General features: G+C 41.8%; 1 protein-coding gene, 1 long non-coding RNA gene and 1 pseudogene across 5 annotated transcripts; 1 reads left to right on the top strand and 2 right to left on the bottom strand.

Moving 5' to 3' along the window:
- Positions 1-500: 500 nt before the first annotated feature.
- Positions 501-5891, bottom strand: LOC116353060 (uncharacterized). The gene is made up of 3 exons (XR_004202373.1): positions 5609-5891; positions 1465-1592; positions 501-1377 (listed from the first exon to the last, which is right to left on the bottom strand). It is a non-coding gene; the product is annotated as an uncharacterized LOC116353060 (long non-coding RNA).
- Positions 4776-24764, top strand: LOC109902584 (ankyrin repeat domain-containing protein 29). 4 transcript variants are annotated; one of them, XM_020499056.2, is made up of 10 exons: positions 4776-4963; positions 18230-18340; positions 18846-18944; positions 19223-19321; positions 19632-19730; positions 23166-23264; positions 23423-23521; positions 23767-23862; positions 24032-24130; positions 24242-24762. In XM_020499056.2, the coding sequence occupies exons 3-10, from the start codon at positions 18864-18866 to the stop codon at positions 24323-24325; spliced, it is 756 nt and encodes a 251-aa protein (XP_020354645.1). In that variant the 5' UTR covers positions 4776-4963; positions 18230-18340; positions 18846-18863; the 3' UTR covers positions 24326-24762. The 4 variants fall into 4 exon arrangements, with proteins under 4 accessions (XP_020354645.1, XP_020354643.1, XP_020354644.1 ...); XM_020499054.2 differs by lacking the exon at positions 4776-4963 and adding an exon at positions 16829-17270 and having other exon boundaries at positions 24242-24764; XM_031786045.1 differs by lacking the exon at positions 4776-4963 and adding an exon at positions 16918-17270 and having other exon boundaries at positions 18230-18399; positions 24242-24764.
- LOC109902585 (cathepsin L1-like) lies at positions 12284-18257 on the bottom strand (annotated as a pseudogene).
- Positions 24765-25805: the final 1041 nt, after the last annotated feature.

The following is a 25805-nucleotide window of genomic DNA, read 5'->3' as shown; positions in this document are numbered from 1 at the left end:
AAAATAAGCGACACCTGGAGGGGGTGGAGACAATCCCAGGTGACAGGTGAAACAGATCAGGGCGTGACAGTCCATACAGTCCACACAAAGGTCCCGACATAGGAAACGTCTGTGGGGTATGAAGAAGTAGGCCCCCACCTAAGAACAACCTAACCCTCTCTTTGTCTACCTACATTTGTAGTTCCATTGCAGGAGCGGTAGAGACAGCAGGAGCGGTAGAGATACTGATCGGCTATGAAAAGCCAACTGACATTTACTCCTGAGGTGCTGACCTGTTGCACCCTCGAAATCCACTGTGATTATTATTATTTGACCCTGCTGGTCATCTATGAACATTTGAACATCTTGGCCATGTTCTGTTATAATCTCCACCCGGCACAGCCAGAAGAGGACTGGCCACCCCTCATAGCCTGATTCCTCTCTAGGTTTCTTCCTAGGTTCTGGCTTTTCTAGGGAGTTTTTCCTAGCCACTGTGCTTCTATACCTGCGTTGCTTGCTGTTTGGGGTTTTAGGCTGAGTTTCTGTACATCACTGTGATGATGTAAGAAGGGCTTTATAAATACATTTTATTTGATCTACCTCGGCTGCAAGGTGCTCGTATTCCTGAAAGATTTAAATTAAATTTTTAATGCCTCATCTGCTTCATACCTTGTTTTGCTCCTTCATCATTTACAAAAGGTTTGTGATATTCCTCAGTTTATCTTTCGTCATATTGATTGGATTGAATCACGTTTCCTCTCCAGCTCATCTTTTAATTGCTAGTAGATTATTTGGAAATAGGAGGGACATTTTTTTGTGTTGTATCTACAACATTTCATATATGTTATTCTTCAGTATTTGACATTACCGTCAGGTCTCTTAGGAAGTCAGTACTGCTGGAGTTGAGGCTCCATGTCCTGTTTACCATATCCTCTGCTTGTACCACAGCCTCTGCCAGATTCATCAACGCAGAGCCCCACGTCATCAGGGACTCTGCCGCCTCATTGGCTACAGCCAGGTTGTCATCCAATGGAGTTGTCATATTGTTCCTGATGAAGTCCAATACTGAGAGGGACACATGTATTACCCTTTGCACCTTGAGTCATATCTATCAAGAACTTGTGTCACATTGATGTATGGAATGTCTCATTCAAAATAATGCTAAATAAAGTGCTGCCCTGTACTGTAAGTGACTTTAGTCTAATCCAAAAAGCCCAGATCTCACATTTTTGAGCCTCCTCTTGCTCCCTGGCAGCCTCCTTGTCTGGTTACTGCAGCCAAGTTCTCTCATCTCCTGCACCATGCGCTGCACCTCCTTCATCATCCTGGCCACCTCCTCCACTGCCACATTTATGGTGGGTATACTAGATTTCGCCTCCCTCAGGTGACGAAGGAGATCTGAGAGTGCAAGAAAAGAGGTGGGGTTTATCATGACAATGTTTATCATTTTATTATCATATTGAAATACTTTGTGTTATAGTTTACCTTCTATATGCATTAAGAGATAGAGCTTCAGGGATAAGACACCCACGACAGGTCCTCTGGGCAGCATTGCCGTAGTTACCCACTTTGTAGCGCTCACATCGATGCCCATCAGTATTGTACTGACAGTTCTGGAAAATAAAGTGTTCTCTCTGTTTATCAATGAAGCAGGCTTGTGGAATGTTGGTGGTATGGTTCATGATGTGAGAGGTAATGTAGTCTGGCATGAATGCTAGTCTGTGGATATGACTGATATCCATCTGGATCAGCAGGTTTGGAAAAAGCAGAACTAAGCCATACAGTATGTTTAACTTACTGGTGAGTCAGAAATGATCTATCCTGCTGTGTGTGTAGTGCCTTGCAAAAGTATTCATCCCCCTTGGCGTTTTTCCTATTTTGTTGCATTACAACCTGTAATTTAAATGGATTATTATTTGGATTTCATGTGATGAACACACACAAAATAGTTGAAATTGGTGAAGTGAAATAAAAAAATAACTTGTTTCAAAAAATTAATACAAAATAAAAAAACTGAAAAGTGGTGCGTACACATGTTCACCCTTTTTGCTATGAAGCCCCTAAATAAGATCTGGTGCAACCAATTACCTTCAGAAGTCACATAAGCCTACGCTTGTGGGACAACTTCCGGTGAAACTGGAGGGCGGCAATTCAAATAAATAATCAAAAAAAATATGGATATTAAACATTTAGGTACATAAGTGTCTTATATCGGTTGAAAGCTTACATTTTTGTTAATCTAACTGCACTGTCCGATTACAGTAGCTACTACAGCGAAAACATGCCATGTGATTGTTTGAGGACGGCGCCCCATTTCAAAATATTTTTCCACAGGCACAGGTTTCATAAATTCACAAATAGCGATTCAATATTCACTGACCTTTTGAAAATCTTCCTCTGATTTGTCATCCAAATCTTTATATCCCAAAAAGTCGGCGCCATCGAGTTGGTGCCATCGATTTGAGCAATCCACTCGTTCAACATGCAGAGAAAGGAATCCGAAAATCTACCCTTAAACTTTGTTTCAACAAGTCAAAATACATTTATATTTATTCCTGAGATACCCTAAAATGTAATCAAACTATAATATTACTTACGGAAAGAAGTATTTTCAATAGGAAACCCGATTTTAGCAGGTGCATCCTGTCTTCATGGTGTGTGCAAACACACATTTCCAAGACTGTGTCCCTGTACTAAAACTGCTATTTCTTATTCGTTTTGAAAGTTACAAGCCTGAAACCTTGAACATAGACTGCTGACACCCTGTGGAAGCCATTGGAATTGTATCCTGGGAGCTAATTTTCAGTATGCCCTTATACTTGCCATTGTAAGAGGATGGTCTCTCTCAAAAAAATTAATTCCGGTTGGTTTGTCTTTGGATTTTCTTCTACCATATCTATTATGTTATATTCTCCTATATTATTTTAACATTTATACTAACTTCAAAGTGTTTTCTTTCCAATGGTACCAATTATATGCATATCCTGGCTTCAGGGCCTGAGCAACAGGCAGTTTACTTTGGGAACGTCATTCAGGCGGAAATTGAGAAAAAACGGGCCTAGCTTTAACAAGTTTTTAAATAAAGTCCACTTGTGTGGAATCTAAGTGTCACATGATCTCAGTAAATATACACCTGTTCTGAAAGGCCCCAGAGTTTGCAACACCACTAAACAAGGAGCACCACCAAGCAAGTGGCACCATGAAGACCAAGGAGCTCTCCAAACAGGTCAGGTACAAAGCTGTGGTTGAAGTACAGATCTGGGTTGGGTTATAAAAAAATATCTGAAACTTTGAACATCCCAATGAGCACCATTAAATTCATTATAAAAAATGGAAAGAATATGGCACCACAACAAACCTGCTAAGAGAGGGCCGCCCACCAAAACTCACAAACCAGGCAAGGAGGGCATTAATCAGAGGCAACAAATAGACCAAAGATAACCCTGAAGGAGCTGCAAAGCTCCACAGCGGAGATTGGAGCGTCTGTCCATAGGAACACTTTAAGCCACACGCTCTACAGAGCTTGGGTGTATGGAAAAGTGGCCAGAAAAAAGCTATTGCTCAAAGAAAAAAGAAAAAAGGCATGTGGGAGACTCCCCAAACATATGGAAGAAGGCACTCTGGTCAGATGAGACTAAAATTGAGCTTTTTGGCCATCAAGGAAAACGGTATGTCTGGCACAAACCCAACACCTCTCATCACCCCAAGAACTCCATCCCCACAGTGAAGCATGGTGCTGGCAGCATCATGCTGTGGGGAGATTGTTCATTGGCAGGGACTGGGAAACTGGTCAGAATTTAAGAAATGATGGATGGCGCTTAATACAGGGAACATCTTGAGGGAAAACTGTTTTAGTCTTCCAGAGATTTGAGACTGGGACAGAGGTCCACCTTCCAGCAGGACAATGACCCTAAGCATACTGCTAAAGCAACACTTGAGTGGTTTAAGGGGAAACATTTACTGTAAATGTCTTGGAATGGCCTAGTCAAAGCCCAGACGTCAATCAAATTGAGAATCTGTGGTATGACTTAAAGATTGCTGTACAAAGCGGAATTCATTCGACTTGAAGAAGCTGGAGCAGTTTTGCCTTGAAGAATGGGCAAACATCCCAGTGGCTAGATGTGCCAAGCTTATAGAGACATACCCCAAGAGACTTGCAGCTTGTAATGGCTGCAAAAGGTGGCTCTACAAAGTATTGACTTTGGAGGGTGAATAGTTATGCACGCTCAAGTTTTCTGTTTTTATGTGTCATTTCTTGTTTGTTTCACAATAGAAAATATTTTGGTAGGCATGTTGTGTAAATCAAATGATACAAACACCCCAAAAATCTATTTTATTCCAGGTTGTAAGGCAACAAAATAGGAAAAATGCCAAGGGGGTGAATACTTTTTCAAGCCACTGTATGTGTGCGTGTTGTGTGAGAGAGAGTGATAGAGGGATAGATTGATAGATGGAGAGAGAGAAACCCACCAGACATCTCCCTGTTTGTTCGTCACATTCATTGGACAGGCCGTTACAGTTGCAGGGTACACACTGCCCCCTAGGAGGCCTTGTCCTCTCTGTAGTATCTAGGGTCAGTTTTTGGACTCATGGGTTTGTGTTTTATTTGTATGACATCAAAGCGGTATTTATTATCATTCTAAACGTCTCATCTTTCGTCTCTTCTTGATTTACAGCATTTCCCTCATTCAGGCAACAACAGATGTTCAAAAGTAGCCCAATTAGTGGGAGGGGTGGGGGCATCTTGTTGTGCTCATGTTGATAACGGCTGTCAGTGACTACCCAGACAGCGTTGTGAAGTGGAGAAACTGAGCTCTGATTTTATGTATAGCATGTTTCAATTTAGGTGTTTATATAGGATGACAGGGGCTGTGAGTGGAAAGCAAGGACTATCAGGACTATAGTCCTACGTGTTTTTGGCCCATCCTGAACTTTACGCAGCACATTATTTAATTGAAGAAAGCTTGGACAGGCGGAAAGAAAGGTAAAACACCCTAGTTAGAAGGACATGCACTGTTTATCTCTATTGTCTTGCTATTCAAAATCATTATTTAATGTAAATATGGACTTGCCAAGCAACGCATTTTATGTAAGTCACTCAGACACAATTTTGTTGTGAAAATTCCAGATGTTTCAATTCAAAACCATTGCTTGTTTGAGTTGTAAATCAAGGTGTGGTATATTGCACGACTAAATCAACACATGACCAAAGAACAATGGGGATCATTTTGACATCAATTGATGTAAAAAGGGCTTCAGAAATACATTTGATTGATTGATTTGAGGACACACCACCTGAAGATGAAAGTATCAAAAGTTCTGTCGTTTGGACCATTTGGTCCCTTTTCAAATGTTTAAGGCTAATCTGTCTTTGTTTGTGTACCCTGTGTGTAACAAATTAATACATATATTTGTGTTGTTCAACATTTTCTTACTTAAACATCTACATGTAGTTTGTGGACATACTCCATTAATATTTTACAATTAGCAGGCTTTTTCAAATTGGTGGACTAAATGTTTTGCATGTCTACAGTGAAAATTAAACTCAGACAGAAGACCCTGACAACTATTAACAAATCAGTTACTCAACAACCTTAAACACAAGATCTGTAATCTATTACAGAAATACCTGGGTGATGGCTCCAGCTGACTGGCTGTTGAATGAGGGGTCACAGTACTTCCTTGGGAGCCAGAGATCCTTACTGCTCTGGTGGCTCTGTGCCAGATAGTTATACCCACAGTTTGGATGTCTCTGTGGTCCTCTCTGGCCCTTTGTGTAGGGGCCAAATAAAGCACACCGCAACACTAATCCTCATACTCCTCCAATCCAGGAAAAACTCCCTTGCGTCATTTTCATACGTCTGCAAGACAGCAAATCTACCTCCCGCACTGTAGAGGAGCTTGGCTGTGGGAACTATGAGGAGTAAATAACTAGGAGCTCCACCCCCTGTAAAACTAGGGCCAAATAGAATGCCTGTATACAAATTGACTGGTATACCTACAGGAAGACTGAGCATATCAGTATGCTTAGTTTGGAGGTTGTTGAGGCTTAAAGATCACCTGGGTACCACTTGCATTTTCTCAGAGGTGTTTGTGGAGCTGTTGGCATGGCATAGATAGTACAAATACTATGTACCACAGTTCACGTTTCACAGTTGTGAAACTATGTAAGGTGTACCCCTATGAACCAGGTGAATTAAATAACAATATAATAGAAGGAAATAGAATACAAACCAAAGTATAGCGTTGCTTACACACTGATTATGTTCCCAATCCTACGTCCCCTTGTTTGACATTCTTGCAGATTGAAAGGGATTTTTCAAGAGGCCTCACTATGCAAGGAAATAGCTTCAAAGCAATCAGATACCTTGATGCACAGTATCTAGTGCTATACCCAGTCCTGTATTTAACATTATATACAAAACATCCAATACTAACATCAATATTCTAGACGAACCTGCCACAGTCGGCCGAAATAGAAAAACAATTGCAGTCAAATGTCAATTCAATTGAGCTTTATTCTCCATCACAATGCAATACAGCCACAGCATTACTCAGAGTGGTACAGTATAAAATACAGAATACCTGGCACCATCACCCCCACAAATAAACCAAATCAATACTTTTTATTAACCTCTGAACACCTATCTACCAAGATGATGTGTTCTGTCTCTGATACTTTATCAACTATATGGTTCTTAAAATAGGGTAGAGCGCATAGCTTGCGATACCAAAAGTGTTACTGCCATTCCGGATCATTCGCATGTAGCCACCCTCTCCCTATCCAGTACTCCAACTGGGAAGAAAAGGAAAACAGGCATAGATTTATATACAAAAAAATCCCCTTCATATACAGTACCAGTCAAAAGTTTGGACACACCTACTCATTCCAGGGTTTTTCATTATTTGTACTATTTTCTCCATTGTAGAATAATAGTGAAGACGTCAAAACTATGTAATAACACATATGGAATCATGTAGTATACAAAAAAGTGTTAAACAAATCAAAATATATTTTATATTTGAGATTCTTTAAAGTAGCCACCCTTTGCCTTGATGACAGTTTTGCACACTCTTGGCATTCTCTCCAGCTTCATGAGGTATTCACCTGGAATTCATTTCAATAAACCTTTCTAGCACTAGTGGAACACCTGGACAACATTCCGCTGAAAAGGCAGCGCGCGAAATTCAAAAATATTTTTTAGAAATATGCACAGTGGGGGAAAAAAGTATTTAGTCAGCCACCAATTGTACAAGTTCTCCACTTAAAAAGATGAGAGAGGCCTGTAATTTTCATCATAGGTACACTTCAACTATGACAGACAAAATGAGAAAAGAAATCCAGAAAATCACATTGTAGGATTTTTTATGAATTTATTTGCAAATTATGGTGGAAAATAAGTATTTGGTCAATAACAAAAGTTTATCTCAACACTTTGTTATATACCCTTTGTTGGCAATGACAGAGGTCAAACGTTTTCTGTAAGTCTTCACAAGGTTTTCACACACTGTTGCTGGTATTTTGGCCCATTCCTCCATGCAGATCTCCTCTAGAGCAGTGATGTTTTGGGGCTGTTGCTGGGCAACACGGACTTTCAACTCCCTCCAAAGACTTTCTATGGGGTTGAGATCTGGAGACTGGCTAGGCCACTCCAGGACCTTGAAATGCTTCTTACGAAGCCACTCCTTTGTTGCCCGGGCGGTGCGTTTGGGATCATTGTCATGCTGAAAGACCCAATCACGTTTCATCTTCAATGCCCTTGATGACGGAAGGAGGTTTTCACTCAAAATCTCACGATACATGGCCCCATTCATTCTTTCCTTTACACGGATCAGTCGTCCTGGTCCCTTTGCAGAAAAACAGCCACAAAGCATTATGTTTCCACCCCCATGCTTCACAGTAGGTATGGTGTTCTTTGGATGCAACTCAGCATTCTTTGTCCTCCAAACACGACGAGTTGAGTTTTTACCAAAATGTCATATTTTGGTTTCATCTGACCATATGACATTCTCCCAATCTTCTTCTGGATCATCCAAATGCTCTCTAGCAAACTTCAGACGGGCCTGGACATGTACTGTCTTAAGCAGGGGGACACGTCTGGCACTGCAGGATTTGAGTCCCTGGCGGCATAGTGTGTTACTGATGGTAGGCTTTGTTACTTTGGTCCCAGCTCTCTGCAGGTCATTCACTAGGTCCCCCCGTGTGGTTCTGGGATTTTTGCTCACCATTCTTGTGATCATTTTGACCCCATGTGGTGAGATCTTGCCAGATCGAGGGAGATTATCAGTGGTCTTGTATGTCTTCCATTTCCTAATAATTGCTCCCACAGTTGATTTCTTCAAACCAAGCTGCTTCCCTATTGCAGATTCAGTCTTCCCAGCCTGGTGCAGGTCTACAATTTTGTTTCTGGTGTCCTTTGACAGCTCTCTGGTCTTGGCCATAGTGGAGTTTGGAGTGTGACTGTTTGAGGTTGTGGACAGGTGTCTTTTATACTGATAACAAGTTCAAACAGGTGCCATTAATACAGGTAACGAGTGGAGGACAGAGGAGCCTCTTACAGAAGAAGTTACAGGTCTGTGAGAGCCAGAAATCTTGCTTGTTTGTAGGTGAACAAATACTTATTTTCCACCATAATTTGCAAATAAATTCATTAAAAATCCTACAATGTAATTTTCTGGATTTTTCCCCCTCTATTTATCTGTCATAGTTGAAGTGTACCTATGATGAAAATTACAGGCCTCTCTCATCTTTTTAAGTGGGAGAACTTGCACAATTGGTTGTTGACTAAATACTTTTTTGCCCCACTGTAACTTTCACACATTAACAAGTCCAATACAGCAAATGCAAGATAAACATCTTGTTAATCTACCCATCATGTCCGATTTCAAAAAAGCTTCACAGTTAAAGCACAACATATGATTATGTTAGATCACCGCCAAATCGGAAAAAAACAGCAATTTTTCCAGCCAAAGATAGGAGTCACAAAAAGCAGAAATATAGATCAAATTAATCACTAACCTTTGATGATCTTCATCAGATGACACTTATAGGACATCATGTTACACAATATATGTATGTTTTGTTCGATAATGTGCATATTTATATCAAAAAATCTCAGTTTACATTGGCGCCTTACGTGCAGTAATGTTTTGATTCCAAGACATCCAGTGATTTTGCAGAAATCCTAATAATAAACATTGATAAAAGATACTAATGTAATTCACAGAATTAATGATAGACTTCTCCTTAATGCAACTGCTGTGTCCGATTTTTTTTTAACTTTACAGAAAAAGCATAATCTGAGAACGGCGCTCAGAACCCAAAACAGCCAGAGGAATAGCCGCCATTTTGGAATCAACAAAGTTAGAAACAACACCATAAATATTCACTTACGTTTGATGATCTTCATCAGAAGGCACTCCTAGGAATCCTAGTTTGACAATAAATGACTGATTTGTTCCATAAAATTCCAGCATTTATGTCCAGCCCAGTAATCCATCTTCATGAAGCGCGAGCATTTCATCCAGACAAAAACTAGAAAAGTTCAGTTAGAGTCCTTTAGAAACATGTCAAACAATGTATGGAATCAATCGTTAGGATGTTTTTTTAAAAACCTCTTGAAACTAGGGGGGCACTATTTTCATTTTTTGAAAAATAACGTTCCCAAAGTAAACGGGCTATTTTGTCAGGACAAGATGCTAGAATATGCATATCATTGACAGCTTAGGATAGAAAACACTCTAAAGTTTCCAAAACTGTAAGAATATTGTCTGTGAGTATAACAGAACTGATATTGCAGGCAAAAGCCTGAGAAAAATCCAATCAGGAAGGGACTCTTATTTAGAAAGCTCTGCGTTCCTATGTGTCACTATTGAGCAGTGAATGAGATATCAACCAGATTTATTTTTCTATGGCTTCCCTAATGTGTTACAATACATCGTTTCAGGCTTTTATTTTGAAAAATGAGCCTGAACGACAACATTGCGTCAGTGGTCAGCTGGAGGCTCTCAGTGTTTTGTGCGTAAAAGACAAATGCGGTCATTGTTTCTCTCTTTCCTACTAAGAAGCCACCTGTCCCGGTTGATATATTATCAAATAGATATTTGAAAAACACCTTGAGGAATGATTATAAAAAACTTTGCCATGTTTCTGTCGATATTATGGATCTAATTTGGAATATTTTTCGGCGTTGTCGTGACCTCAGTTTCCGGTGGATTTCTCAACCAAGTACAAACAGAGGTGTTTCGGCTATAAAAATAATCTTTATGGGACAAAATTAACATTTGCTGTCTAACTGGGAGTCTTGTGAGTGAAAACATCCGAAGCTCATCAAAGGTAAACGATTTAATTTGATTGCTTTTCTGATTTTTGTGACCAAGCTGCCTGCTGCTAGCTAGGCATAATGCAATTCTATGCTATCGATAAACTTACACAAATGCTTGTCTTGCTTTGGCTGTAAAGCATAATTTCAAAATCTGAGATGACAGGGTGATTAACAAAAGGCTAAGCTGTGTTTCAATGTATTTCACTTGTGATTTCATGAATATGAATATTTTCTAGTAATATTTTTTTGTCCGTTGCGTTATGCTAATTAGTGTCAGTTGATGACAATTCCCCCGAATCCGGCAGAGGGAGTTCCAAGAGTTAACATAAAACATCCATAATGTTCCAACCGGAGAATTCCTTTGTCTTCAGAAAGGCACTGGAACTAGAGGTAATTCTGAGAGCCCCTCCTTTATAGTAGAATCCTCATTCATGTTGACATCTAGTGGAAGCCCTAGGAAGTGCAACCTCATCCATATCTCAACGTGTACTTGGTAGGCCAAGCTTTGAAAAACTACAAACCTCAGATGTCCCACTTCCTGGTTGGATTTTTCTCAGGTTTTCGCCTGCCATATGAGTTCTGTTATACTAACAGTCATCATTCTATCAGTTTTAGAAACTGTTTTCTATCCAATACTAATAATAATATGCATATATTAGCATCTGGGACAGAGTAGGAGGCAGTTCACTCTGGGCACGCTATTCATCCAAAAGTGAAAATGCTGCTCCCTATCCCAAAAAGGTTTTAACAGGTGTGCCTTGTTAAAAGTTAATTTGTGGAATTGTTTTCCTTTTTAATGCGTTTGAGCCAATCTGTTGTGTTGTGACAAGGTAGGGGTGGTATACAGAAGATAGCTCTATTTGGTAAAAGACCAAGTCCATATTATGGCAAGAACAGCTCAAATAAGCAAAGAGAAACGACAGTCCATCATTACTTTAAGACATGAAGGTCAGTCAGACCCAGAAATACCTCTGCTGCAGAGGATAAGTTCATTACAGTTAACTGCACCTCAGAAATTGCAGCCCAAATAAATACTTCAAAGAGTTCAAGTAACTGACACATCTCAACATCAACTGTTCTGAGGAGACTGTGTGAATTAGGCCTTCATGGTCGAATTGCTGCAAAGAAACCACTACTAAAGGACAACAATAAGAAGAAGGGACTTGCTTGGGCCAAGAAACATGAGCAATGGACATTAGACCAGTGGAAATCTGTCCTTTGGTCTGATGAATCCAACTTTGAGATTTTTGTTTCAAACCACCGCGTCTTTGTGAGACGCAGAGTAGGGGAACGGATTATCAACACATGTGTGGTTCCCACCGTGAAGCATGGAGGAGGAGATGTGATGATGCTTTGCTGATGACACTGTCTGTGATTTATTTAGAATTCAAGGCACACTTAACCAGCATGGATAGCACAGCATCTGGTTTGCACTTAGTGGGACTATCATTTGTTTTTCAACAAGACAATGACCCAAAACACACCTCCAGGCTGCGTAAGGGCTATTTGACCAAGAAAGAGAGTGATGGAGTGCTGCATCAGATTACCTGGCCTCCACAATCACCCGACCTCAACCTAATTGAGATGGTTTGGGATGAGTTTGATCACAGAGTGAAGGAAAAGCAGCCAACAAGTTCTCAGCATACGTGGGAACTCCTTCAAGACTGTTGGAAAATCATTCCTCATGAAGTTGGTTGAGAGAATACCAAGAGTGTGCAAAGCTGTCATCAAGGCAAAGGGGTGGCTACTTTGAAGAATCTCAAATATAAAATATATTTTTGGTTACTACATGATTCCATATGTGTTATTTCATAGTTTTGATGTCTTCACTATTATTCTACAATGTAGAAAATATAAAAAATAAAGAAAACCCTTGAATGAGTAGGTGTGTCCAAACTTTTGACTGGTACTGTACATGAAAAAGTAACCCCATTATGATATTTTGTGAGAATGTAAACCATGTTACTCCCACCTGTGATTCACCCACCTGTTTTGATGATCCAATAGTCTTGTTCCTCTTCAGAGCCATAGCCAACCAGCAGCACTGCATGACTGAGGTTGTGGGGTTACAGCTTGGCTCCTCATATATTCCTGTTTGACCAATAATAGCACTGGTTACAATGAGGCAAGCTCAGATAGGGAAAATGCATTTTTTTATGGAATCAAAAAAACTTTACCTGGACTATCAAAGTTAATATTATGTACAGGAACGAAAAAAAACACTACCTTTAGTTGTCACGCTTCAAGGTATGAAGACCAACCTAAACTGTAGAACATGAAGCTTTGGTGATCTGCATCCACAGCAATGGTGATTGGGCCAATGGTTGCCACAGCATCCGTCAGGGCCTGCTCATCTCCAGTGGGTATGAACATCTAATCAGTAATCCTGGCAACTGACTGACTGCTTTCATAGAAACAGGGCTGGGAATCCTAGAAATACAGAAAGGTGTCTCACCCCTTGTACTTCTTAAATCATATGTTTCTATTAACATGATGTAACGTTGGTCTACACGGACAGGGATGTCCCCAGTCAGACTCTTACCACTGATGTGTAGGGGTAGGTGTCTGTGGACTGAAGCCCATTCTGAAGCACATAATCATAGGCATTAGCCATCCAGGCTCCACTGCAGCCATTGGTGCCATAGCGCTTGGAGCAGTCCACAAGGTTTTGCTCACTCAAGGACACCAGCTGACCTGTCCTCTTGAACATTTGTCCTTCAATGGCCCCCGTAGTGCTAAACGCCCAGCAGGAGCCACAGTCGCCCTGTTAGGAGAAATCAACAGAACTCAAACTTCCTACTTTGCACTGACATTCTACTTCCAGAAGTTTTTAAAGAAAAGCCTCACCTGGTCTTTCACCTCAGTGACATAGCAAATGGCTCTGTAGTCAATGGTAACAGCCTCTAACTTCCGAGCACTGGCACGGCGTTTTCGAGCTGATGCATTCTTCCCTTTTCTCTTTATTTTGCTATGAGAAACTTATGATAGGACAGGGAGTACTTCTCAAGGTCTCCCTAATCTCAGGGGAATGGAACTGTTGGCTGGGTAGTGATACACAGTGGTGAGAACTCTGGAGAAGGATACAACCCACCTACTGTTTGTGTGTATGAATGTGCGTAGGATACCTACTGTTTGTGTGGAAGTATGTGCGTAAGTATAAAATGGATGTCTTTGTATAATGGACTTCAGAGTGCTCTCGTGAATAAACATTTTGACTATTGTAAGCTGGGAACTCTTGTATGTTTCATTCAACCAGAACCTTACAAACTCTGTGTTGCAGACTGAGTAGATTAATTGAAGTTTATGAACATTGATAATGAAATTCTCATAACAACATCCTTGTCCCTCTGATAAAACTGTTATTATTCTCATCAATCACCCTCATGTTCTCCTCCCAAATGGCCTTCCTCTCAATGTCATCCGCTTCAGAATGAACAAACAAATAGTTGATTATTGTGAAGGTGTGTGTCTGGGAGGGAGAGAATTAATTATTGAAGGTTTACAATGCGTCTTCATGTAGGCCTATATGAAGTTGAGTAGCCTTATCCAACAGTAACTATTGAGGCGTGTTTGTGAATGCAGGCTGTGTCTATGAGTACGTGTATAAAATAACATATAACCTTCTTGTCGTACGACACACCGTTGCTCCTCTTCCATGTTTGCCACTCTGATGGCCCCTGCACCTCCTCATCCGAGTCTGACACCACGTGGAGAGGATCAGACAGCAGTATAGAGAGCAGCACAGCTCTCCCCATGAGGCTGGCCGATTGAACTGGAGGGATGAATGATCAGAGTATAGTATTTCACCAAATGTGTTCGGTCGTAAATTACTTTACCGCAATTTATACCATTCTGGAGAGAGAATTCTATGGACACACTATAAATGCTCTGAGATTTTGAATGTAATGTTATAAAATCAATGCAATCAAGTTAGACTAAATGAATGTCAATAACCTGGCACCACCTGCTGGAAAGTTGGGCTGTCTTGTGTTCATGTTCTGAGACTAATTCCACACTCTGACCGTGACCGGTCATCACCACCTCTTTCATTGCCTGTGATGAAATGTGTGCTCCCCATGGGCCTGTATGAATCCCCATCACCTACACACAAGAGGGACGTGCCAACAGGGGAGAAAACAACCCTTATTAGACAACCCCAGGTCACAGAGTGTAAACACAGTATGTCACTATTCAAAGTAGCCTACATCAGAGTTTTTTGACACTCCTCACAACAATAGCTTAGCGTTGCCAAGAAAATATGCTGGTCTACTCGAAATACAGCCCATCTCTAAAAACCTGCCAATGACCTACAATTAAACAGATACAACAACACTTCACGGCACAACGTGAACTGTGAAGAGAGACACACAAAACACACATGCAAACATACTCTAACACACACTTTACACACATTGGAGTATTGCACATTGTAATTGTTTTTATCCTGTTTGGACACCAGGAATGATAGCTGCTGCCTTGGTAGCAGGCGAGCAGCTAATGGGGATCCTAATAAATACTAAAACATTATGCACCCTGATATTTTGGTGTCAGGCTGTACTTATGTGTAGGCCCAGGCACCCATTGCATCATTGAAGCTTGTGCTTATCTTCTGAATGACTAGCGTAGCCTGTGAAAACAGTCATGTTTCTTCTCCCAAAGTTCATCACAAACTAATACCTTTGAAAAAGTTGTGGCAGCAAAAGCTTCTTAATTAACATGCAGGCATGCAGGGTAGCATGGGTCACAGTACAGACACTATTGTAAGATCCGAGTACAGGTGTATGGCTGAGGACTGGATGGAGTCAAATAAGTTTATTCAACGCAATGAATGGATTAGCCATTAAGAAAACAGATAGATAGTTAGGTAAATAATTAAGTAAACACAGTTTTTTCCTCAAACACAGATTCTGCTTGTAAATGCCTTATGTTGTATATTTATTTAACTAGGCAAATCAAAAATATTATTTTCAATGACGACCTAGGAACAGTGCCTTGTTCAGGGGCAGAACAACAGATTTTTACCTTGTCGGCTCGGGGATTCGATCTTGCAACCTTTCGTTTACTAGCAACACATCTGCCACGCTGATCCTCAACACTGGAGCTCCCCAGGGGTGCGTGCTCAGTCCCCTCCTGTACTCCCTGTTCACCCACGACTGCATGGCCAGGCACGACTCCAACACCATCATTAAGTTTGCAGACGACACAACAGTGGTAGGCCTGATCATCGACAACGACGAGAGGGAGGAGCCTATAGGAAGGAGGTCAGAGACCTGGCCGGGTGGTGTCAGAATAACAACCTATCCCTCAACGTAACCAAGACTAAGGAGATGATTGTGGACTACAGGAAAAGGAGGACCAAGCACGCCCCCATTCTCATCGACGTTCCTTGGTGTCCACATCACCAACAAACTAGAATGGTCCAAACACACCAAGACAGTCGTGAAGAGGGCACGACAAAGCCTATTCCCCCTCAGGAAACTAAAAAGATTTGGCATGGGTCCTGAGATCCTCAAAAGGTTCTACAGCTGCAACATCGAGAGCATCACTGCCTGGTACGGCAATTGCTCGGCCTCTGACCACAAGGCACTACAGAAGGTAGTGCATACGGCCCAGTACATAACTGGGGCTAAGTTCCCTGCCATCCAGGACCTCTACACCATAGACTGTTCTCTCTACTACCGCATGGCAAGTGGTACCGGAGTGCCAAGTCTAGGACAAAAAGGCTTCTCAACAGTTTTTACACCCAAGCCACAAGACTCCTGAACAGATAATCAAATGGCTACCCGGACTATTTGCATTGTGTGCCTCCCCAACCCCTCTTTTTAGCTGCTGCTACTTTCGGTTTATCTTATATGCACAGTCACTTTAACTATACATTCATGTACATACTACCTCAATTGGGCCGACCAACCAGTGCTCCCGCACATTGGCTAACCGGGCTATCTGCATTGTGTACCACCAACCACCCATCCGCCAACTACTCTCTGATCATCATATATGTATAGTCACTTTAACCATATCTACATGTACAAACTACCTCAATCAGCCTGAATAACCGGTGTCTGTATGTAGCCTCGCTACCTTTATAGCCTGTCTTTTTCTGTTGTTTTATTTCTTTACTTACCTATTGTTCACATAATACCTTTTTTTGCACTATTGGTTAGAGCCTGTAAGTAAGCATTTCACTGTAATACCTGTTGTATTCGGCGCACGTGACAAATCAACTTTGATTTCATTTAGTCCAACACTCTAACCACTAGGCTACCTGCCTCCCATTATAGCCTATATTAAATAATTAGTCAGGAAAATAATCCTACACTAACGTTACCTTGAATAGAACAAAACCGTGTGTCATATATAAAACAATTGCCTATGTTGCCTCAGTGTAAGCCAACTACTATCTTGGTGTTAATGTATATGACTACTACCCACAAAATGAAATTGTAACAGAATCAAACTTGATGCATTTGTTTAAACAAACGACTTCAATGAATTGATTCAGTGAGCAGACAGAGCGCCACACGGAATTGATTCAGTGAGCAGACAGAGAACCACACGGAATTGAGTCAGTGAGCAGACAGAGCGCCATACTGAATTAAGTCAGTGAGCAGACAGAGAGCCATACGGAATTGAGTCAGTGAGCAGACAGAGAGCCACACGGAATTGATTCAGTGAGCAGACAGAGCGCAACACGGAATTGAGTCAGTGAGCAGACAGAGCGCCACACGGAATTGAGTCAGTGAGCAGACAGCGCGCCAGTCTGTGTGGCTGGAGCGGCACTGCAGAGAATATACACAGGCTGCGTGTTGTTTTTCCTTCCGCGCGCCAACACCCCTGGAGAAGCCACAACAAATAGTCCAAACAAATACGTTTTAGACAGTTATTATAGTAATATAAGGGCATCGCAATTTTTTGCATAAGCAAGAAAGATGAGTCACGAATGAGGTCTTCAGGATGTCGTTCAAGGTAATCTCCACATTTTCCTGATGTTCTGCATAGGCTACTCTAACCAAGCTTGAAATTAAAAGAGAGTAGCATAATCAACTCACTACGAATGTTAACTTTCTTTGCGGCCATCGCTCATAATGTGTGTTATGAATAGGTCTATGATGAAGAGTATGCGCGTGTAATCTGCAGGCGGCTTGCGCGCAATAATGATGTATTTATGGAAATTAGATCTGCTGCTTGACCTTCAGTCAGAGTCCTGCCCTTTTGACCTGGCTAAGATTAGGTTGTCATGTCACTAGAGTAGAGTGACAGGTGTTGAGGTAGTTGATCATCATCTGGCCATGAGCAGCCTACCATTGCAGACCATGCCCCACCCACATGCAGTATTTGGAAATATCCACCAAAAATGAGTAAATCCCCATTTCTATTAACTTTGACACTTTGAACTGTTTGGCCCCATTGAATTACAGTCAAACTTACTGTTTCCATAAAGAGGTCTCATTATTGCAGTAGAGTATTCCATACTTATCTTTCAAACCATTTAACTGGACTTGGTCATTATTTGAGTGACACATGATAAAATGTATTATTTTGTCTTGTCTGTGTTAGGTTTACACAGATTTATTTGGACCAATGTTGGTGGGTGGGAGCTAGACTGTTAGAGATCACACAACCAGACCAGAGACCATACAACCACACCATACACAATGCAAGAGCATAATCAATGTGTGTGCATGTGCAAAGAGCCTCTGTCCATATTGATTCATATTGATTGTGAACAGGAATTGCCTGACTGCAACTCATTTGAAATGGTTATGTCTATAACCACCATTGTCTGATCAATACTAAACAAATTGCATGCCAAATTTGGAATTCTGAGATGATACTGTAGATCTGTTACCTTTTATTCTGATTACAGGTCTGTTTTCTGACACCAATGTCTAGTCGATGTTGTATCATGTGTGTTTGTCCTGCAGAAGGAGACTCCCCTTGCTAACGCCGTGTTTTGGGCAGCTCGTAAGGGGAACTTGGCCCTGCTTCAATTACTGCTCAACAGTGGTCGTGTGGATGCCGACTGCAGAGACAGTGTACGGACACTGCATGCCCTGGCGGCTCAGCTGCACGCTTTACCCATAAACCACCTGTGGTAGGAGAGAAAGAGAGAGCTACAACCCTTCTGTCTGTCTCTGTGTGTGTGTGTGGATGTATACATGTCTTAATAATGTGTTGTAAGTCAAGTCCACTTATGTGCTTGCTGTTTTCATGTGTCACATCTAATTGTTTATTGTTGCGTGGTATCTGAAATATAATGCTTTGTCGAGTCTCCGCTGACAAGTTCAACTATGTTTCAGCAACTTTCTCTAGCGATTATGGCATGTGAATGATTGGAAAGAGCATCAGGCAAGGAGTGTTATTTTGGAGGGGTGTGTGTGTAATTAGATTGTCTTTAGGAGAACCAAAACACTTGCAAAACTTTAAAAACATGTGCACCATGTTTCTTTCCTGTGCAGTTTTAATGACGTGTAAACAAGGATCTGACTGGACTTAAGGACTGAGGTGTTGATTGATTGTGATGCCTCGATCTCTTTCCAGTTTGGCACCACAGCCCTGATGGTGGCGTCCTACAGTGGCCACTATGACTGTGCCAGGGAGCTGATCATGCAGGGAACTGACATTAACCTGCAGAGAGAGGTACGGTAGATGACCACTTTAGTACACTTTGCTGTCGATATATAAGACTTACCTCGGTTTTAGTGTTGCTCAGTTGATAAACTGCAACCTTCCACTTTTCCATAGAGTACACAGTTCGGTGGTTGAAACGGTCGGTGCATTATTGATGTTGCTTTGAGACTAATGTGGTCAAAGTAGAAATCAATAAGCAGTAAAGATGTTTTGAATCATTGAGAAAATGTGAACAGGTATGTCCGTTTAAGGTCTTTCTGACATTGAATGCATGTTTCTACCCTCAGACAGGCTCCACTGCCCTCTTCTTCGCTTCCCAGCAGGGACACAATGAAGTAGTGAAGCTGCTCTTTGAATTTGGTGGCTCAACTGAATTCCAGACAAAGGTATGCTGTGTCACCTACTTGGAGACAGAGACAGAGACAGAGAGAGAGAGAGAGAGAGAGAGAGAGACAGACAGACAGACAGACAGACAGACAGACAGACAGACAGACAGACAGACAGACAGACAGACAGACAGAGAGAGACAGAGAGACAGAGAGACAGAGAGAGAGAGTCAGAGGACATCAGGGGGAGACGGACAGAATATACTGACAGCAGGGATCCAGAGTGTTTGATGCCTGCTGTGTTAAGTCATATTCCATGGGTCAGTCACTCCAGGATATGTGGCTAATCTGTATTCTCATGGTTTGGCAGGACGGTGGCACAGCCCTCTCTGCAGCCTGCCAGTATGGCCACTCTAAGGTGGTGGACACTCTGCTGAAGAACGGCGCCAATGTCCATGATCAGCTGCATGTGAGCATCCCTAACACCTCTCACACACTGTTCTTTTCCACCACTCCTTTTCCCTGCAGAACCCCACTGACAGTGTCCACTGCTGTAGTCCACAAAACAAAATCACACACACTCATGTTACTGCTGAGTCAGACATGAGATCCATTTTGTTTTATGCACTGTTAGGGCTGGGTGATATGGTCAAAATATCACATTACAATATTTTCAAAATGGTTGATGGTATTTGAGGTTACATTTAGCTAGCGAACAATAATAAATAATAAATATAAGAATACAAACATAGAGGTAAATGGCAGTAGAATATAAACATTTTAGCATAAGTATAATACAGGAAGGCACAATTTATAGTCATACATTGTAATACGGGGCATTCGGAATGTATTCAGACCCCTTGACTTTTTCTACATGTTGTTACTCTACAGCCTAATGGATTAAATTAAATGTTTTCCTCATCAATCTACACACAATACCCCACAATGACAGAGAAAACAGGTTTTTATACATGTATAAAAAATAAAACACAGAAATACCTTATTTACACAAGTATTGAGATACAGTGGGGCAAAAAAGTATTTAGTCAGCCACCAATTGTGCAAGTTATCCCAATTAAAAAGATGAGGCTTGTAATTTTCATCATAGGTACACTTTAATGAATTTATTTGCAAATTATGGTGGAAAATAAGTATTTGGTCAATAACAAAAGTTTATCTCAATTCTTTGTTATATACCCTTTGTTGGCAATGACAGAGGTCAAACGTTTTCTGAAAGTCTTCACAAGGTTTTCACACACTGTTGCTGGTATTTTGGCCCATTCCTCCATGCAGATCTCCTCTAGAGCAGTGATGTTTTGAGGCTGTTGCTGGGCAACACGGACTTTCAACTCCCTCCAAAGATTTTCTATGGGGGTGAGATCTGGAGACTGGCTAGGTCACTCCAGGACCTTGAAATGCTTCTTACGAAGCCACTCCTTCGTTGCCCAGGCGGTGTGTTTGGGATCATTGTCATGCTGAAAGACCCAGCCACGTTTCATCTTCAATGCCCTTGCTGATGGAAGGAGGTTTTCACTCAAAATCTCACGATACATGATCCCATTCATTATTTCCTTTACACAGATCAGTCGTCCTGGTCCCTTTGCAGAAAAAGCCCCAAAGCATGATGTTTCCACCCCCAAGCTTCACAGTAGGTATGGTGTTCTTTGGATGCAACTCAGCATTCTTTGTCTTCCAAACACGACGAGTTGAGTTTTTACCAAAAAGTTATATTTTGGTTTCATCTGACATTCTCCCAATCTTCTTCTGGATCATCCAAATGCTCTCTAGTAAACTTCAGACTGGCCTGGACATGTACTGGTTTAAGCAGGGGACACGTCTGGCACTGCAGGATTTGAGTCCCTGGCGGCGTAGTGTGTTACTGATGGTAGACTTTGTTACTTTGGTCCCAGCTCTCTGCAGGTCATTCACTAGGTCCCCCCCGTGTGGTTCTGGGATTTTTGCTCACCGTTCTTGTGATCATTTTGACCCCACGGGGTGAGATCCTGCGTGGAGCTCCAGATCGAGGGAGATGATCAGTGGTCTTGTATGTCTTCCATTTCCTAATAATTGCTCCCACAGTTGATTTCTTCAAACCAAGCTTACCTATTGCAGATTCAGTCTTCCCAGCCTGGTGCAGGTCTACAATTTTGTTTATGGTGTCCTTTGACAGCTCTTTGGTCTTGGCCATAGTGGAGTTGGGAGTGTGACTGTTTGAGGTTGTGGACAGGTGTCTTTTATACTGATAACAAGTTCAAACAGGTGCAATTAATATAGGTGACGAGTGGAGGACAGAGGAGCCTCTTAAAAGTAGAAGTTACAGGTCTGTGAGAGCCATAAATCTTGCTTGTTTGTTATTGACCAAATACTTATTTTCTACCATAATTTGCAAATAAATTCATAAAAAATCCTACAATGTGATTTTCTGGATTTTTTTCTCTCATTTTGTCTGTCATAGTTGAAGTGTACCTATGATGAAAATTACAGGCCTCTCATCTTTTTAAGTGGGAGAACTTGCACAATTGGTGGCTGACTAAATACTTTTTTGCCCCACTGTAAGTATGAGACTTCAAATTGAGCTCAGGTGCATCCTGTTTCCATTGATCCTCCTTGAGATTTATACAACTTGATTGGAGTCCACCTGTGGTAAATTCAATTGATTGGACATGATTTGGAAAGGCACACACTTGCCTATATAAGGTTCCACAGTTGACAGTGCCTGTTAAAGCAAAAACCAAGCCATGAGGTCGAAGGAATTGTCCGTAGAGCTCTGAGACAGGATTGTCTCGAGGTGCTGTCCTGGGGAAGGGTACAAAAAAACTATATGCAGCATTGAAGGTCCCCAAGAACACAGTGGCCTCCATTATTCTTAAATGTAAGATGTGTGGAACCACCAAGACTCTTCCTAGAGCTGGCCGACAGGCTACACTGAGCAATTGGGGGAGAAGGGACTTGGTCAGGGAGGTGACCAAGAACCCAATGCTTACTCTTACAGAGCTCCAGAGTTCCTCTGTGGCGATGGGAGAACCTTCCAGAAGGACAACCATCTCTGCAGCACTCCACCAATCAGGCCCTTATGGTAGAGTGGCCAGACAGAAGACAATCCTCAGTAAAAGGCACAACCCGCTTAGAGTTTGCCAAAAGGCACCTAAACAAGATTCTCTGGTCTGATAAAAACAAGATTAAACTCTTTGGCCTGAATGCAAAGCATCCCATCTGGAGGAAACCTGCTACCATCCCTATGGTGAAGCATGCTGGTGGCAGCATCATGCTGTGGGGATGTTTTTCAGGGCAGGGACTGGGAGACTAGTCAGGATCGAGAGAAAGATGAGCGGAGCAAAGTAGGTCCTCAGACTGGGGCGAAGGTTCCACTTCCAACAGGACAACTACCCTAAGCACACAGTCAAGACAACGCAGGAGTGGCTTCTGGACATGTCTCTGAATGGCCCAGACAGATTCTGGACTTGAACCCGATTTAACATCTCTGGAGAGACCTGAAAATAACTCTGCAGTGACGCTCCCCATCCAATCTGACAGAGCTTGAGAGGATCTGCAGAGAAGAATGGGGAAAAACTCCCCAAATACAGGTGTGCCAAGCTTGTAGCATCATACCCAAGAAGACTTGAGGCTGTAATCGCTGCCAGAGGTGCTTCAACAAAGTACTGAGTAAAGGGTATGAATACTTATGTAAATGTGATATTTACGTTTTTTTATTGATGAGGAAAAAACACAATTTAATCCATTTTAGAATAAGGCTGTAATGTAACAAAATGTGGAAAAAGTCAAGGGATCTGAATACTTTCCGAAAGCACTGTAGGGTCTGTTACTATTCATAGGACAAGCCAAGCAGTGCATCGCTTTGTCATTTACTTTTCTGATGTGACATGTTTCTAATATCATGTTTTAGGATGGTGCCACTCCACTCTTCCTTGCTTCCCAGGAGGGTCATGTGACTGTCATACGTCAACTTCTGTCATCTGGAGCCAAAGTTAACCACCCTAGGGAAGTGAGGCCACACTCCCATACAATAATAGAGGACCTCAATAGAGGGACTGACATCTTCATCTCTCGTCTCACCCTCTTCCTCTTATTTTTATCTCCATGTAACTTCCCCCCCCTTCTGTTTCTCCTCACTCCACTCCCTACCGTACCCCCCCTCTCCAGGATGGCACAGCCCCCCTGTGGATGGCAGCCCAGATGGGACACAGTGAAGTAGTGAAGGTTTTACTTCTGCGTGGTGCAGATCGGGATGCTGACAGAAAAGTATGTAGTCCTTTAGCAACCCAGTCTTTAGCAACCCAGTCGGTGCCCAGTGGGTTGACAAAGACAAGATCATATTCCTCCATGTGGTTGCTTTATCTTTCAAATCCTCTTTCAGGGTTTACTCGTGGAAAAACCATTAAAAAATACATTAATATATATATTAAATCAATTCATTTATTTAAATGACTTTCTTTGTGTAAGTTTTTAAATGTTAATGTATCATGTTTCTTTTGATCTCATTGAAGGACGGGTCAACTGCACTATTCAAGGCAGCTTTCAAAGGACACAACGCTGTCATTGAGGAGCTCCTCAAGTTCTCCCCTTCATTGGGCCTTCTCAAGGTAGGATAGATATCAAGATAAAGCTTGCGCTTTGGCATCTCCTGACTTGCCATGAGTAGTTTTTATTCAGACGTATATTGTGAGACATTGTATTGTAAAACATTTGCAGTATTTTAGTGATAAGAAACCGCTGTTAGTTACAAGTGTCTTAACTGTTTCATTTTTCCAGAATGGTTCCACAGCCCTCCACGCTGCTGTCATGGGTGACAATCATAAAAGTGTAAACCTTCTGCTGGGGGCCAACGCAGACCCCACACTACCCAACAAGGTACATCACTGTAGTGTGAGCTAGGGATAAGAAGGAAATTAGAAGAGGATGCATTTCAGGACGTCTTTCAGGTTTATCATTTTTTCATGACTGGTTATGTTTTCTTTGCAGGACAATGAACTGCCAGCAGATCTTACAAAGAGCAATCGCATCCTGAGGGCTCTGCGACCGCACATCTTAAATGGAAGTAGTTGATGACAACCCTAGTTGTCCATGGTTAGACCATGACCGCAAACCTTAGACTATGGTTGTTTTATGGAGAGAAATGCACTGAGGGCTCCGAACTACAGAGAACAAACCAACAGGATTCAGTCACACAACAATAATATTAATATGGTGCTTGTTTTCAATTGCAGCTTCAGACATTGTTATTTGGAGTAACCATAACTGGATATAGCTAAAAGGATGGTTATATATGTAGCCTACTACAAAAATGCTTCCGTTTGTGGCAATAGTTATTTTGCCATGTATGCCCTTTGAGGTGTTGTTATAACTTTGCTGTATAGTTTCTGTTTCTAAAACGTTTTATCCCTGGTGCTCTAATATTTCTAAATATTTAGCCTTTTTTTCTTCCGTATTAATAAATGTAAACTGTAAATGTGTTAAATAAAATAGAAATGTGAAATAACTGTCATATTTTGTCCTGTGACTCATTCAATAACGTGTAATGTTTTGGGTCAGCCTTTGGAATCAGTTCAATTGCCCTGGGGGGTACGAACAAAGGATCCAATTCGGGAAAGCTGTATTCCTGGTCGTAATGCTGGTGAGTTACTGCCGCTCTGATATCCAAAAGTTATTCTCAGCTGTATGTAATAAAACAAAATATTTTCTGGCCTAATAATATAAGAAATAACACAAAAAAACGGGGGCCTAGGGGCTAGAAGCACGGCTGCCCTCTGCCATTTTTCTTCTGGTGCCAGGAAAATAACCTCTTACTCAACGTCAACAAAACAAAGGAGATGATCGTGGACTTCAGGAAACTGCAGAGGGAGTGTCCCCCTATCCACATTGACGAGATCGCAGCGGAGAAGGTGGAAAGCTTCAAGTTCCTTGGCGTACACATCACTGACAAACTGAAATGGTCCACCCATACAAACAGTGTGGTGAAGAAGGAGCAACAACGCCACTTCAACCTCAGGAGGCTGAAGAAATTTGGCTTGGCACCTATAACCCTAAAACTTTTACAGATGCACAATTGAGAGCATCTTGTCGGGCTGTATCACGGCCTGGTACAGCAACTGTACCGCCCGCAATCGCAGGGCTCTCCAGGGGTTTGGTGCAGTCTGCCCAACGCATCACCGGGGGCAAACTACCTGCCCTCCAGGACACCTGCAGCACCCGATGTCACCGGAAGGCCAAAAAGATCAATAACAACAACCACCCGAGCCACTGCCTATTCACCCCGCTGCCTATTCACCCCGCTATCATCCAGAAGGCGAGGTCTGTACAGGTGCATCACAGCTGGGACCGAGAGACTGAAAAACATCATTCTCAAGACCATCAGACTGTTAAATAGCCATCACTAGCACATTAGAGGCTGCTGCCTATATACAGACTTGAAATCACTGGCCACTTTAATAAATAGAACACTAGTCATTTTAATAATGTTTACATATTTTGCATTACCCATCTCATTTGTATATACTGTATTATATTCTACTGTATCTTAGTCTAT

This window comes from Oncorhynchus kisutch, linkage group LG13 (assembly GCF_002021735.2).
Source record: "Oncorhynchus kisutch isolate 150728-3 linkage group LG13, Okis_V2, whole genome shotgun sequence".
NCBI lineage: Eukaryota > Metazoa > Chordata > Actinopteri > Salmoniformes > Salmonidae > Oncorhynchus > Oncorhynchus kisutch.
This window is presented reverse-complemented; position numbering and strand designations above follow the sequence as displayed.

Bases quoted from the DNA above. Each gene is read 5' to 3' on its own strand.
- LOC109902584 (XM_020499054.2), top strand. The intron at 19,731-23,165 runs GTGAGCATCCCT...ATCATGTTTTAG, and splicing joins ATGTCCATGATCAGCTGCAT to GATGGTGCCACTCCACTCTT. The intron at 23,265-23,422 runs GTGAGGCCACAC...CCCCCTCTCCAG, and splicing joins AAGTTAACCACCCTAGGGAA to GATGGCACAGCCCCCCTGTG.